Source organism: Ricinus communis, chromosome 8, assembly GCF_019578655.1.
Source record: "Ricinus communis isolate WT05 ecotype wild-type chromosome 8, ASM1957865v1, whole genome shotgun sequence".
Lineage (NCBI taxonomy): Eukaryota > Viridiplantae > Streptophyta > Magnoliopsida > Malpighiales > Euphorbiaceae > Ricinus > Ricinus communis.
The window spans coordinates 19,205,872-19,221,571 of record NC_063263.1 but is presented as its reverse complement, the minus strand read 5'-3'; the positions used below and the strand labels follow the sequence as shown (position 1 = coordinate 19,221,571).

Sequence of the window (15,700 nt, the reverse complement as noted above, 5' to 3'; positions counted from 1 at the left end):
GTAATTTCAAATTATGATAATACACATTAATTATTATTATTATTAAGAAATACGTAAATACAGTATGCTATATTACAGTATGATAATATATTACAAGCCAAAAGAACAAAAAAAACATGTGCCACGCTCAAATTCTGAAAATGCTAGGCCAATAGGATTGGGGTGTCTCTTTCAACAAGATTCTTTCACTGGTTAACCCTGAAAAAGTCTCTTGAATTAAGCAGAAAACAAAAATTGATGTGAACTTCAAATGCTGACAATGATGGAGATATTTGGTTCCACTTGTTTATGAAATGAAAATGGCATAAACTACCAGTTTAATTATCACAAAAAGCTTTTATTTCTCTAAATAAAAATTAAATATTAATCTGAATTTCATCTCATCTAAACAGTATTTATATTTGTCAGAATTGAGAGATCTCGAACTGAAATTTTTTTATTCATCGATTCGTTACAACGAATGAGAATTTATCATTTTTATAATCATAATATTAAAAGAATAACTTTTTTTTTTATTTTTGAATCACCGACTCCATAAATATTTAAAAAAAAAATTAGAGATTTCAACAATGGATTATTTACTAATACAAGTATTTTGTTATCCCTAATTTAATGAATACATGATTGTGATTTGATTATGCACATTATAAGAAATGATAACAGTTTGACCCAATTTTTTCATGAAAAGTTCTTTTTCTTTTTTGTGGTAACATTTCATTAGTATGAACCCATATCACTCATCAAATACTTATGCCAAATTAACAAAATGGTATTAATTTATTTATTTTGGACCCTTAGGAAACATAGAATTAATTAGGATATCATATACTCAGAAATAGTTATTTTTTTGGACATAAATTGTGCACCGACAAAAGGAGCAAACATAAAAGAAGAAAAAGAAAATATGACAATTTTGCAAGTTCATGAACAAGTTGGTGGGTCTCTTATGGGTCTTCTTCTTTTATATACTTATTAGTTATTTTTCATATAATAATGCTTTTCACTATTATTAACACACCAACTCTTGGAAGAGTCCCTATGTGTGGTGGTGGATAATAATAAGGTAAGTGTGCATCTTCCCTTCAAAGGCAAGCTATACAGATTTCAATTTCTAACATATTTATTGCACCAATATCAACATGCATTTTTATTATTATTTTTTTCTTTTATTTTTTTATTTATAAAGTAATTCTTTTATATATAATATTTAAATTTAAAGTATTTATCTTACAATTTGCAAAAGCTGCTTTTGCTTAGATGTATTTTCTTTTCTTCAAATATTTAATGTAATTTTTCTTTTTGATCAATGCATAATGGCCTACATGCTTGATGCTTCGCCCACATTTCCCAACCCCTCAACTCAATTTCTTTTCTCATTCAATTAAGTTTGCAGTCCATTGTTGAGTAAAACACAATTTTAAACATGTTAATTAGAGATTATGAAAATTGCTTTTGTTTTTGGAAAAGAAAAAGAATACTGAATCTTCAATGGGAAATATATACAAGTTGTATTGCTAATTTTAAGGATGTAAATGGGTAGATAAAGGATTGCTATTGTTTTTGTTATGAATCAATTTTCAAGCCTCCTAAGCAAAAAGAGAGTAAAGTGAGGCTTTGCCATTATGGTAGGTATCCTGCTTAATCTTTTTTTTTTTTTTTCCTTCTTTTCCATGAGAGATGGAGTTTGTTTGGTGGCATTGGTGGGAATGATTAGGAGACTTTACCATTTTAGAAGAGGCTCAAAAAGAAAAAAGGAAAACTAAAGGGATCAGAACAGTAAAAGAGGAGATCATTATTATCTCACATGTAGATTTACTTTATCTTCTTAATGGGTACCCTATTATTTACTGAATGTATGTGAATTCAAATTAAAAAAAAAAAACACTGAATTTAGTTCTCTCATGAACAAGGAGGCTGTATAAAATTTGAGAGAATTAATACATAAAAGAATAGAATTGGTATAGTTTTTATATACTTTGATGAGCCATTATATAGTTTCTATATGTTTTTTTTATGTAAACAAATTCTAAACAATTGCAAGTTGTGCATACTTAAATTGTTAATAGTGACAGAAATATTTAAATATGTTCATGACATGGACTCAATTGCCAATCAAAATGGACTCACTGCCAGAATATATTATATTTTTATTCTAAATTAATGAATGAAAACATTCATGTCCCAGTATATAAAATGATTAAGGTGATTAACTGGAAATTTTTTAAAAATGATCTCATTTTATTATAGGGTTAAAAAGAAATGCATAATGCCATGTAATGCTGACATGGAATAATTTGATTTTTCTTATAAGACTCATGCAATTTTGAGGATCCTTTTTGACTTATTTCCCCTACAAAACTATATAATATAAATGCATATGGTGTGTGACATTGCTTTAATCATAAGTTCTGCAAAAATAAAACAAAAGAATACAAATTAAATTATATTTTTTTTTTGTTGGGATTTTCCCATGCTAGCTGCCTTTTGAAACAAGACTTTTAGATGAGAATTTCTGTTAAGAGAAATTTTATTTTATTTTTCTAAATATATATATATATATATATATATAATATATATATATATATAATATATTTATAAATAAAATTTATTAATGAAGAGTTGGTGGAAACTTAGATAGAAACCATGAGCGAAAGAAGTGACCCACTTCAATCAGCCTTACACCCCAAAAATAAATAAAAAAACAAAGTACAAAGAAAAATAGGGAAAACAGTGGGTGTTCCCCTGTGGGTTGTCTGAAATATGCACATGTACATAACCACAAAACTACACTTAATTCTAAATCCTTTTACCATGTGAAATTATTACATAAATAAAATTAATTACTAGATATTATATATAATATTAATTGATTTATTTATTTTTTTATTATTATTATGTTATTATTTATAATTAAAATTAATTAAAATAAACACCATTATATAATTAATTTAGTTTATAAATAATATAATATATTAAATTTATCTAATCACCTTTCCCTTTTTCATCTCTTTGAGTTTTGCTTCCGTTACTAAAAGTATTTATCTGTTACCTTTGTGATTTGATTTGTTTGAAAATAAAATAAAATAAAAAAGTAAAGAAAGAAGCGTTTGTCTTTTTATTAAATTTAACGGTATGCATGGCTTTAACGTCTATTTAAATAAATATTCTATTTTGTTAAAAGTTATTTTTATTTTAATTATTTTTATTTAACCTAAACCTTATCTTAAATTGTAATGGAAAAAAAAAAGAAATATTTAATCTATAAATAGATTCGAAATAATTTAATATATAATATTGTCTTGCTATAAGATATTTTTACAATAATGTCATTGTTCATTCAATCAACGTACCTTAAGATACGTCCTACTATATTACACCAAACGAAAACCATCCACCACACGAATCCAAAAATCTAGCCGAATTAAAATTATCTCATAATTTTATTTATTTATTTATTATGTTTGAGTTTTTTTTTTTATTAAAAGAATTAATAAGATTATATTTAAATGGATATTATCAACTATCATATCCAATAAGGACATTTTATTTCCTATTTTGTGTATATAAGAAATAGCTAATCCTGAAAATATGAAAAGAAAATATATCACAAAACTTTTTTGGAAAAGGTCACTTTCTTTTTACTCTGACGTAAAGGGATTAGATTATCAAATCCTATAACCCAACAAGATTGACCTAATTAATCTACACCATTTCCGATATTTTAGGACATTATTATTACTCCATCCAATTTATTTATTTATTTTTATTTAAATTAAGAGATAAATAAAAAATATTATATAATTTTACTTGTTTAATAATTTTTAGTATATATATAATATTTTATATGATAAAAAGAAATATATAATTAAAAATTATGATAAAAAATATTTTACTGTTAAAAAATCTAATTTGCTATAATTTAACTATATTTAAGCGATCGGAGTAGATATCGTTGAATTCTTACAAGTCAAAATTTTTATCTATAAATACTTTTATTATAATTTATAAATATATATTTTTTTATCTGAAAAAAGAATATATTAAAGATTGTGAATACTAATCTCTTAAATTAATGTTATAATTTCTTCAACAAATAATTATATTCATTTATTTAGATTTGATAACTGTGCTAAGAGAACTACTATTATATAAATCAAAATATTATTTAATATTCACTTTAACCCTAATATATAAAGATATAAATTTCTGACACACATGAATAATTTTGTCAGATGGATGGACATGATAATTATGAGTGCCATTTTTATATTTTATATATTAAAAATAATGAGTATTAACAGATAAAATGTATTTTTAAATATTAAATTTAATATTAGTATTATTGATTATTATATATAAATTATTAGTTACGATTAATTTTGTTTTTAAAATATATATTTATATTAAAATATTTCATTGTGAACTCCTATGTATACATTAATATAAACACAATTTAAAAACAGTCTTTTCTGAAAACAATTTGCCAAAAAATAAATACAAAATAAAAGGAGACCTTGAAGTAATCAATCCAAATACATACATATCCACACAGAAGTATCCGTATTACATTAGAAATTTTTTATTAATTATCAAATAAATAATTAAAAATCCCAATTAACATAGAACTCTGCACTTCTCTCTCTATAAATACACCTATTCTCCTTCTCCATTCTCCTCTCTCCAAACGCATCAACACTCTTTCTCTCTCTAAGAACAACAGCAACAAGAAAAAAAAAACACGCTTTCTCTCTCTAGAAACAATGGCGTCAGTAACCAATGGCAAGTCGTCCTCTTCTTTGATCGTGAGCTTCGGCGAGATGCTAATCGACTTCGTCCCCACCGTCTCTGGCGTTTCTCTCGCTGAGGCCCCCGGGTTTTTGAAAGCACCCGGAGGTGCTCCGGCAAACATGGCGATCGCGGTGGCGAGACTGGGCGGAAACGCAGCTTTCGTCGGAAAGTTGGGTGACGACGAGTTTGGGCACATGCTGGCCGGGATCTTGAAAGAAAACGGGGTTGGCAGTGACGGTATTAATTTTGACAAAGGTGCCAGGACCGCTTTGGCTTTTGTTACTCTACGCGCTGATGGAGAGCGTGAGTTTATGTTCTACAGAAATCCCAGTGCTGATATGTTGTTGACTCCTGAAGAGCTTAATCTTGAAGTTATTAGATCTGTAAGTAAAATCAAAACTCTCTGTTTTAATTATTACTTACTTGTCAATGTCTTAACTGCATGTCACGCGCCGTGAGTGAGAGTAGTGAGAGAGAGATTCATGGTGCTGTGTGTTTTTTGACACGTCGGCACGTGTAGGGTCCACTTAGAACAGATCTACTAGTAGCAAAGCAAGAATCCAGTTGCAAATTATTTTTATTTTTTTTAATTTAAAAAAAAATATCCCGATTTTTAAGCATGGAATTTTGGAGGCAAAGCTCTGCTAACTTCACGGCCGGTGATATAGTCTATGTTGTGTATGTGTGGGTCCCCTACCATTTGTTTTAATTTTTAGTTAAATCGATTTATAGCCGTTCGATAGAAGTTAATGACCTTGGCGTGGGTCCTCCTGCTCATGAATCTCGTATAGTGTCTACTTGTGCTGTAAATTATTGTTATGGTCCCACTCTGATTTTGGTTGGTGGCATGGAAATATTGAAAAATCTTTTATGGGTGGGTTGGGGGCAAGCTTGTGCATTAAAGATGCAAAATTGATTATGGGTTTGATGGCAAGATTGAAACTTTTTTTTTTCTTTTTATGGTTTTGAGGTCAAAGATTGAAGATTTAAACAATAATCTGAGCTAAAGTTGGCAAAATTGAAAAAAAAAAAAAATTCTTTTGTGGGTTTCAGGGCAACATTGAAAATTCAAGCAAGTTAAAGAAATTGCACCACGCGCAACCTCTTTTTTACCACGCGCCACCTCTTTTATTTTGTTCAAAGAAAAAGCTTTGGGTGTAATATAAGCTGACTCTGAATGATTGTTTGTTTGTTTATTGTGTGTAATATATATAGGCAAAAATATTCCACTATGGATCAATAAGCTTGATAGTGGAGCCATGCAGATCTGCACATCTAAAGGCAATGGAAGAGGCAAAGAATGCAGGTGCTCTGCTATCCTACGATCCAAATCTGAGGCTGCCATTATGGCCATCCGCTGAGTACGCTCGTGAGCAAATCATGAGCATTTGGGACAAGGCCGATATCATCAAAGTTAGTGATGTGGAGCTTGAATTCCTCACTGGAAGTGACAAAATCGATGATGAATCTGCATTGTCACTGTGGCATCCTAACCTGAAGCTGCTTCTTGTCACCCTTGGTGAAAACGGTTGCAGATATTACACCAAGGTACTGTTATCATTATCTTCATTATTATTATTATTATTATTATTTCTCCCTCTTGATTTTTTGTTGTTTGGTGTGAGTATTGCGTTTTAAGTTAAACAAATTTGACTTTTTAGCTATAATGGGTAGGTGATGCATTTCATGCTTTTATTTTTTATGATAAATAATTAGGCCTGCCTGCTTTGCTATTTGTGGGGACCTTAACAAATTCTTTAACTATAGTGTACATGCCCTTTCATTTAATTTATTCTACACAACTATTATGATTTTTCTGGCTTCTTTCTTGACCTTTAATCTTATCCATGGGACAAGGCATCCCTTTGGTTTTCAGAATTAAAAACTGTTAATTTTGAATTCTTTTCTGAACCGTACAAAAATTTGATTTAGATTCCAAAGCATATAAAATTTGTTTCTCCAAATTATTATTTATGTATGATACTCTCTTCCTATGTAATATATATTTTAATTTTGAAACATTCACATACATATGATTTGTCTTCTTATTGTTGTTGTGAATTATATTGTGTACAATAATGTTTTAAATAATTTGCCTGGATTTTTGGAAATTATTTGCCCGTCTCAGACAGCAGCAGACATGATGAAGATTTGTCATTTTTGTTATATATTATAAAATAAAATAACCTAAATTTTAATTATTTTAATTATTTTTAGTCAAAAGCCCCGTCTTCTACTACTACTACTACCCCCTGATTACTTAGTGGTACTAAGTGGATATTTGGCCCATCTTGGATTTTAGAAAAGGAGCCTTGCATATTGATTTTATCGCATTTAATATAATTGCGTAAAGTCTTAAAATCTTAACACGAACGGCATCGGATTGCGGTCCATATTATAGTCTCAGTTGACTGTACGACTCAATACTGTCTTAAGGGTGAATTTATTTTAATTTCTTTTAAAAAAATCCCGATTTTCTTTCTGGGTTTCACTAGTGATTTAGAGAAAAAAAAAAAACAATTTAATTTTTTACATTTTCAACATTACAGCAACCAAAAAAAAAAAAAATCATTATGCCGTTTGTTTGGATCTGAGTTGGGTCCATTTCATAGAAGTTATCGACTTCAATAACAAACAAAACTTCAGCTCTGTGAGTTAGTGGGTTGTCTAATATGCTTGGGGACCTATTTTTATATCAAATATTTGTGAAATACAGAATTTCCATGGATCAGTGGATGCTTTCCATGTCAAGACTGTGGATACGACAGGTGCTGGTGATTCATTTGTAGGAGCTCTACTATGCAAGATTGTGGATGATCTATCTGTGCTCGAGGTAATCAGTCAAATTCTAATAGTTCTCAACACTTGTAGCTTCTTCTACTTCAACTCACTTAAAAACATTTTCTGCTGCTGCTGCAATTAATTTAATTTCAGGAGGAGCCAAGGTTGAGAGAAGTACTTAGATTTGCAAATGCATGCGGAGCCATTACAACCACCAAGAAAGGAGCTATTCCTGCCCTTCCCACTGAGGCCGATGTTCTCAGCTTGATGAAGGCATCTTCATAAATTTGCAATCAGTTCTCATTTGCCACCACCACCCCCTTTTTTCGTTTTGCTTCAAGTTTTTATCTTCAACTTTAGTCCTCGTTAGGAATTGCTTACAGTTCAATTGGGAGAGATTTTCAATCTCAATTTTTCTCCTAAAAATGTGATGTCGTTAATGACTTCTTCTGCTTTATGGCCTATTCAATAAAAAACAATTTTGATGTTTGTGTAAATAACACTATTAAATTGTGTGGGGTAGCAAAGGGACCTTAAAAAACTTTGGCATGTGAGTATGCACTTTGCGTGTTGTAAATGTTAGACCTAACTCAACCACCAGACTTTAACTGCAACTAATTTCTTTTACAGTACATAGCTTTTGAAGGTAAATAGCCTTTTTCTTTGATTAATTACAATCATCAAATTAACTATGATGAATTGTTATTTAAACTACAAAACCACGTTTACATCCCTTGCCTGTAATTTCTCTCAATCATCTAACTTGTGATAAATGTATTACCGGAAACTTTTGCATGCAATATTGGACATGAGCAGGTCAACAATCACATCCTTATTTAAGCTTTCATCCCTAAAACTAAGAAGTTTTTTGGTTCCTTTTCCTTTTCAGGCAATAATTGCCTCGGAAACTGGTTACTACAGTACAATTGCTTGTGGGTAGCATTCACTAACCTCCATCTGCAACGTTCTCCAAATCTGTTTGCTTTTTTCCCACCTTGATTGCATTTGAGCCAAAAATGCCTCTGCCCATGGTTCCTTGCTTCCTCCCATGCTCAGTTCATATGGCACCGAGAAACTGTAAAGCATTTTTCAGATCAAAATTGCAGAATCGATCATGTAATATATCCAAATAGAAGTAACAACGATCATCTATACATTCAAAAAAGAAAAGTTATATAAAAAAAAAAAAGGAAAGGGCAATGATGATGCATACGGATCAGGTAGCAACCCCATGTCCTTGAATCATTCAAAAATTAAAATTAGATCCCAATTTAAAGAGGTACGACCAGGATGGCAATAAGATGGGTGACTGGAATTTCTGACTTCTCCTGCCCCATCAAGTCGGGCAAAGAACAGGATAACCGATGCAAATATATAGCACCTCAGATCCACTTCTCTTATATCACAATTTCACCAGTGCCAATGTCTCAGACCCACTTCTCTTATATCACAATTTCATCCTGACAGAACAAAGAGTAAGCTGTTTTAGCAGAGCTTATCTCTCCACTTCCTCAACATCTATAGGGCATGATGGGGCTATGCAGAAGCGAGAAAATTCCCAACAGGGCATATTTTGAAATAAAATTCTGCCAACACTCAGGTGGTGAACTGGGGAAATTGCTGAAGCGAGGATAATATCCACCCCCTCCTGCCTTGAGGATCATATGCCCAATTAGAACAGAGGATCATACCCACCCCCACTTGACTACTTGTAACTCCCAGTATAAAAGGATGATGTTATAAACATCTGAATAGATGCACCTCCCAAAGTGGAAATTCATCATTTGCATAAGTGGCAGCTCACATGAGACCACAGACAATAACGACGATAATGATGACATGATAAGCAAAAACAACAGGAAGAACTGTAAAGAGATCTAAGAATATGGTAGCACTAAGTGCACACACCACTTCTGAACATGGTATTCATTATTCCTGTGTCTGTAACCCTGCTTTATACTTTTGGAATTGAGATCATGAGAGAGCTTGTCAGCACCCTTAGTAAAGTTATAAATAAATGCCAACACATGAGAGATTATTGTTATCCATATTCTCATCCTCATAATTCATTACTCAAAATCCCTACTACCACCTCCATCACTACCACCATGATTTGCCTACAAAATTTTCTGCACCTTAACTCATCTTGGACTCTTTTTAAATTTTTGTGATTAAACTTAGCTTACCCAAGGAAAGCAAGGTTGATTACCTCATCAATTCTTCAGGTCGCGATGCTTTATTGGGTGAAATATTCCTGCAAGAATCCATAAGTTGACAATGCCAAATATTACTTGTAGTGCTCAACCCTTTGAAAATCATTTTCATAAGAAAACACAAGTGAGCTTTCAAGCAATATAATCAGTGTATTGACTACTGATAGAATTGTTCCAACTTCCATATTTATGTGCTTTGATCAGGCCAGATTATAACCAGAGCCTATAATCATAACTCTAATTAAAGTACATATGAGTAACTGGAGAAAAAAATAATAATTCAAAAGATTTGAAAAAAAAAAAACTCATATTTTACCCTCTTCCTTCTTTTTTTTCTTTTGTTTTTTTTTTTTTTTGCCAATAAGGCCTAAAGGTTTGTAAAAAGTAAATTTTTTTTTAAATTACCTTTTTGAACGCATCAATTTTCACTTTCATGGAAATCACAATATAAATGAAAGTTCAATGAAGAGTGGCATAAGTTAATAAAACTGCGTGGTACAAATAAGATTGCAAATGGGCAATTAATCATCATTTATGACCACTAGAAATTTTCCTCCAATTTATGTATAAATTATGAAGCTTTAAGTTTAAGATATCCACAAACAAGAAGCATGAAGAGCAAACCTGGAGACTAAAATTTGGAAGATGCGAAGATACTTGGTGGAAAGATTATATATGGCATCTGCAATATGCTCCTTGCTGAATAGATACACTACCGGATAACCAAGAAGCCATCTGAACCATATTAATACACAGCTTATTTCACCACACCAAGATGGCACACAGCTGAAAACAAATTAGCTGCCAAACAAATTTGATACAAACTGACAAGCACATGGAAGAAAAGTTAACCCATTTTGGTCAATCATGATCTGCTGGGAAATATAACAAAAAGGAGTTTTTCAATTAGGCATGCAATCAGCTTATTCCAACAAACTTCTCATTTTTGCAATGATGCCATGGGAAGAAAAAGGCAAGGTCAAAAACACTGTAAACTAGGTCAGGCTTAATTACAGTAACATAGATAAGAAGATCATGGTTAGATGAAGTAGTCCTATTCAACTCTAAGAATTTCGTAATGTTATAAATATTATTCATCTTAGGAATCTTTCAGATCCACAATCAATTTACTAATACCAGAAATGGTCATGGTTTGACATCAGTAGATCAAGATTCTAAATTGTGCATGCCATAATAATATGCCCATAAAATTTAAGTTAACAGAAAAGTAGAGAATACTACGACATCATACGAGGAGTTTAAAAAAATTTAAAATCTTTCACTGATGTGTTAGAGAACAGAGATCATGACAGCTTTTCCACATTAATCTCTTGAAAAAAATTAATTATTGTTGAACTCAGAAGCCTGATTCAATGTACAAGGGCACATTGAGTGTGGATCACTGAAGTATTATACAAATTTCAACAATCTCAGGGATAAGTTAACATTCCCTTTAGAAATCTTAACTCCGTTAAGTTATTACTTTATCTTTTGAATCAGCTTGTGAAATCTTTCACTGATGTGTTAGAGAACAGAGATCATGAGGGCTTTCCACATTAATCTCTTGAAAAAAATCAATTAAAGTTGAACTCAGAAGCCGGATTCAATGACAAGGGCACGTTAAGTGTGGATCACTGATGTATTATACAAATTTCAAGAATCTAGGGATAAGTTAGCATTCCCTTTAGAAATCTTAACTCTGTTATTAAGTTATTACTTTATCTTTTGAATCAGCTTTTGCATACACTAGTCCAAGTAGAAATCGACCATCTCTTAGAATGAGAAGTTACCCATTTAAAGTTGGCACAGTGACCTCACTGTCCTGCATGCAACTGCTGAAATCAATAAATTCAGAGGATTGAGAAATTATAGGCTTATTGATAGAGGATTCAGCACTAGCCACACTATCTGCAGCATTTGCCACACTATCTGCAGCATTTGCCACATTATCTGAAGCATTAGCAGCAGTCTCTGTCAAGTGGCACGGCGAGACATTCTCATTGACAGGCAAATACAAGGAGAATAACTTCTGGACTCTTACAAGTGCTGCATTTAGTGAGCTATTTTCCGCCTGTGTTACCATCTGGATAAAAGATGAAGTCCAGGTCATTATGAAAGTGTGTAAGAAAGGCACATTTAAGAGAGATAATTACAACTGCAAAGTGGTAGCAACCTTTGGAGGATCTTGTTCTAGGTTCACAAAGACTAGATCTACTTCAGAGTTCAAGCTTGACTTGACATACTCCACAAGTCCTTTTACATGTATCAAATATATCATATCTTCTATAATCATCACTTTCAAATGCTCAAAGATAGGTGACTCCTGGAACAGTTATACAGGCAAGATATACTAATCAGGGAACTGAAGAACAAAACACTATCAGCAAGAGTTATTACAGTATATGCATCCAACATTAATTTTTCCCATAAAACCATGCAATGCATTCAAGAACAGGCATCAGCTAATATTACATTCTATCATTGTAGAAATCTCTATAGAATAAGGAACACGATAGCACTAGCTGAGGAAGGAATAATGTTACAAGTCCATTTTGGCCAATATCATGTCTCCGCAATCATTGATCAACCCCGAATGGGCAACTCATCAGATACAGTAAAAACCTAATTCAATAATTCTACAGGACTGGCATAAAATATTTGCAAAGAAACAAACAAAAATAAATATCAGTTATCATGTCATAATCAATTGTGGGTTGAACTATAAAGGCCAAAAGATAGATTTGAAATTTCCAGTTTCACGCACCAAGGACAAACATAAACCATGGAAAGAATTAACTTTTCATTTTAAAAAGGGGAAAGATGAATAAAATCGTTCTATTCTACAAACCAAGAAATAGTGACATCTAAAGATACTAAAGTAATGTAGTGAATCAGCATGGAGACGGTACCTGTTGACAGAGTCTAAGAAGTGCACACAGATGCTCCTGCAATTCAGGCATCTTTCCACCATAGTCAACCATAATCACTGGCCTCATCTCTGTACACAATGCTAGAACATCTGGCAAAAGAAGTCCAATAAATAAGAATTTCAGAAGATGCAAAAATAATTCATAATTTAGTGTCTTCTACAACAAACAGGAACTCTACAAATATAAAAACATGAACTTACACAATTGCACCAGTCAATTAAATTATATCGACCTACTTTAGAACAAATCATTTGCAAGAATTGAATTGAATTCTTGCAAAATCATGTCACTTGTAGCATGATTTGATTTCTTTCAAAATGCTATAAAAATTACTTGGTTCTTTTTTAAGTTGAAAGAATTGAGTTCTAGCAACTATGACCTTTCAAAACATGATAATTGGCTACATAGTTTTCAATTGAATTAATTTCTTGCATTTTTAGACTTTCCAAACACTGATAATGGATATTGAAGCAATAGACTATCTTTAACAGTTATCAACAAACATAAAAGTTCCCAGCTATAAAAGATATGTGATGACAAGTTATATAAACCAGGAAAGAAAAATTAATGTCCAATTTCAAAGATAGCCTGAAACCAAGAATCAAGAAAATAGAAAAGCTAAAGACCGATAAAAAAAATAAAAATAACGATTAAGAAAGGAAAGAAGAAAAACAAAACCTATTTGAAGACGATGCTTGGCATGAGATTTGAGGCGCCATTTGATGTGAGAAAGAGAAGAATCTAAAATCCTGAGTAGTTGCTCTACTTCTGCAACTTCCATTTCTGTTTTCACCTCTTCACTTTCGAAACTGACTTCCCTTTCTTCTTGCTTACAGTTACACGCAGGGGTCTCCCGTGAACCTCGGACAGCACCTGAAACGGTCCCGTCCCATTTAGGTTTCGCGCCGGTTCCGATCCGATTTTTTATACCATTTTGATTTTTGAGGAAATTATAGATTGGCTGCTATTTTGTTCTCTCTTTACTTTTGTACGTCCCGTTTGTCTATTTTTACTTTTTTATTTCTTTATTTTTAATATTATTTAATTAATTTTATTTTTTATTTTCATCTTATAACAATTTTTTACACTAATTTTTTTTATTTAATTATAATTTTTTCTTTATTTTCTTTAATCTTGATTTTTTGTCTTTATCTTTTCCTATTTTTCTTTGATTTTACCTTTTATTTTTTCAATTTTTTTTATATATTTCTTGAAAATTGTTCATGCAACGTGGTTCTTTTTTTATGATTGATTGTTTTCTATGAATAGTGAAGGCATTTAAAAATAACAAAATGGTTATATATTTATTTTTAAACATGTATTGATTTAAATTCTAAATACTTACAATAAATCTAACAACAGTCTTATCAGTAATTTATAAATATACACCATCAAATGAAAAAATTAAAAAGCTAAAATTTCTTGAAGATATAAATTCATTAATTTTTCAATTTTATAAAAGTTAAGTCCAATTTCAAACATATATTTAGTAATTTTATGTTAGTGTAAATTTAATTTTATTAAATTTTTTTAGAAATTATCATATCATGTGATTTATTAAATATTTTATAGTTATAAAACTAAATATTGAATTTCAAAATTTAGATTTATAAAAAACCAAGTACTTAAATCTATTTTGTAGAAAATCCATAAAATATTATATATCAAGTATATATAAGTATTATTATAAATATATATTTCAAAATTTAGTAAATTTATATTTAATATTATATATATTTGATATATGACTTATAAAATTTGTGTATATTTATTACAATCAATTGCCCATTATATAAAAAAAATTAATTTTCTATAAAACATAAAGTAATTTTTAAGTATATAGTAAAAAATATATATTTAGTATATAACGAGTTTATTTCAAGTATATTGTCACGACCCCATCCGTGGGCCCGTGACCAGCACTAGGGAATGGGTAGGCGTAAGGCCACCGAATCCCGTAGTAAGCCTGACACTCATAACTCAAACAAATCTCAACTCAAATTTTACTATTATTAATATCACAATTTACAGTAACATTAAATTTTACACAATTAAAATCGGTCTGCCAGAAGAATTAGGCGAGACCCGAAACTACAGAAAATTACCACTGATATCCCTACTATTACTACTGCGGAGAATCTAAGATTTACCAATTTACATACCAAATCAAATACATCACCCGATGATGAAGGAGTCGGGTTACTGAATAAGAGTCGCGGAAAGACTAACAGTCACGCATCTGAAAAAAATAAATTGAGACTGTCAGTCTCGAGAGTGAGTTAAAATCAAATAATTTAGAGACTATTGCTTTCTTCACAGAAAATATTAATCATTCGAATCAATATATCAACCATGCACGTAAATACAACCCATATTATAATAATACCATAATAAATGAATAAATAAAAATATATTTTTACTTTTACGGGACGAGTGGCTCAGTAGAACCCTAACCCCAAATTATAATAGCCTTTCGGCTCTCTTAATCCAACAGGTCTGGCGCCCAGAGAGCAAGCTCGATCAGGGTCCTTACCTCCAGCTTGAACACTTGAATTCCAAATAAGCCGGCGCCTAGAGAGCGTTGCTCGATCAGAAACCTTAACTCCGGGAATCAACTGAACTCAGCCCAGAGAGCAATGCTCGATCAGGGCAAACAAATCCATAATAACCTTATTACCTGTCTTTGATCATTACCGGTGCGCACGTGGTCCTGATGCAACCCATCAGGTGGCATGTTCTACGAAAGCCACATTTCCCAAGACGCAATCATCACATTTAATAAATATCATTGTCTAATGAAATCATTCAACACATATCGAAATAAAGATTAAAAATCTAGGGTAAGGCAACGTGCAATTTGTGTCGAAAAAATAATACTATATGTATTATTATAACGTTACTAATAATAATATTTATATTATTTTCAATAATTAATAATCAAGTAAAATTATTTATTTTGCGATACTAATAATCATATTAAGCACAAGT

At 31.1% G+C, this 15,700-nt stretch overlaps 2 protein-coding genes across 4 annotated transcripts; one reads left to right on the top strand and one right to left on the bottom strand.

Moving 5' to 3' along the window:
* The first annotated feature begins 4,663 nt into the window (after window positions 1–4,663).
* On the top strand, window positions 4,664–8,066 carry LOC8261709 (fructokinase-2). The gene is made up of 4 exons (XM_002533317.4): window positions 4,664–5,171; window positions 6,004–6,336; window positions 7,505–7,621; window positions 7,723–8,066. The coding sequence occupies exons 1-4, from the start codon at window positions 4,761–4,763 to the stop codon at window positions 7,852–7,854; spliced, it is 993 nt and encodes a 330-aa protein (XP_002533363.2). The 5' UTR covers window positions 4,664–4,760; the 3' UTR covers window positions 7,855–8,066.
* A 165-nt stretch (window positions 8,067–8,231) lies between these two features.
* On the bottom strand, window positions 8,232–13,734 carry LOC8261710. Of its 3 annotated transcripts, XR_007217042.1 has the most exons (8): window positions 13,391–13,733; window positions 12,692–12,801; window positions 11,956–12,105; window positions 11,573–11,865; window positions 10,407–10,517; window positions 9,779–9,823; window positions 8,783–9,029; window positions 8,560–8,644 (listed from the first exon to the last, which is right to left on the bottom strand). XR_007217042.1 is itself a non-coding variant. In XM_002533318.4 (7 exons), exons 1-7 carry the CDS (start codon window positions 13,491–13,493, stop codon window positions 8,485–8,487), a joined length of 972 nt encoding a protein of 323 aa, XP_002533364.1. In that variant the 5' UTR covers window positions 13,494–13,721; the 3' UTR covers window positions 8,379–8,484. The 3 variants fall into 3 exon arrangements, 2 of the variants coding, with proteins under 2 accessions (XP_048234097.1, XP_002533364.1); XM_002533318.4 differs by lacking the exon at window positions 8,783–9,029 and having other exon boundaries at window positions 8,379–8,644; window positions 13,391–13,721; XM_048378140.1 differs by lacking the exons at window positions 8,783–9,029; window positions 11,956–12,105 and having other exon boundaries at window positions 8,232–8,644; window positions 13,391–13,734.
* Between the last annotated feature and the right edge of the window lie 1,966 nt (window positions 13,735–15,700).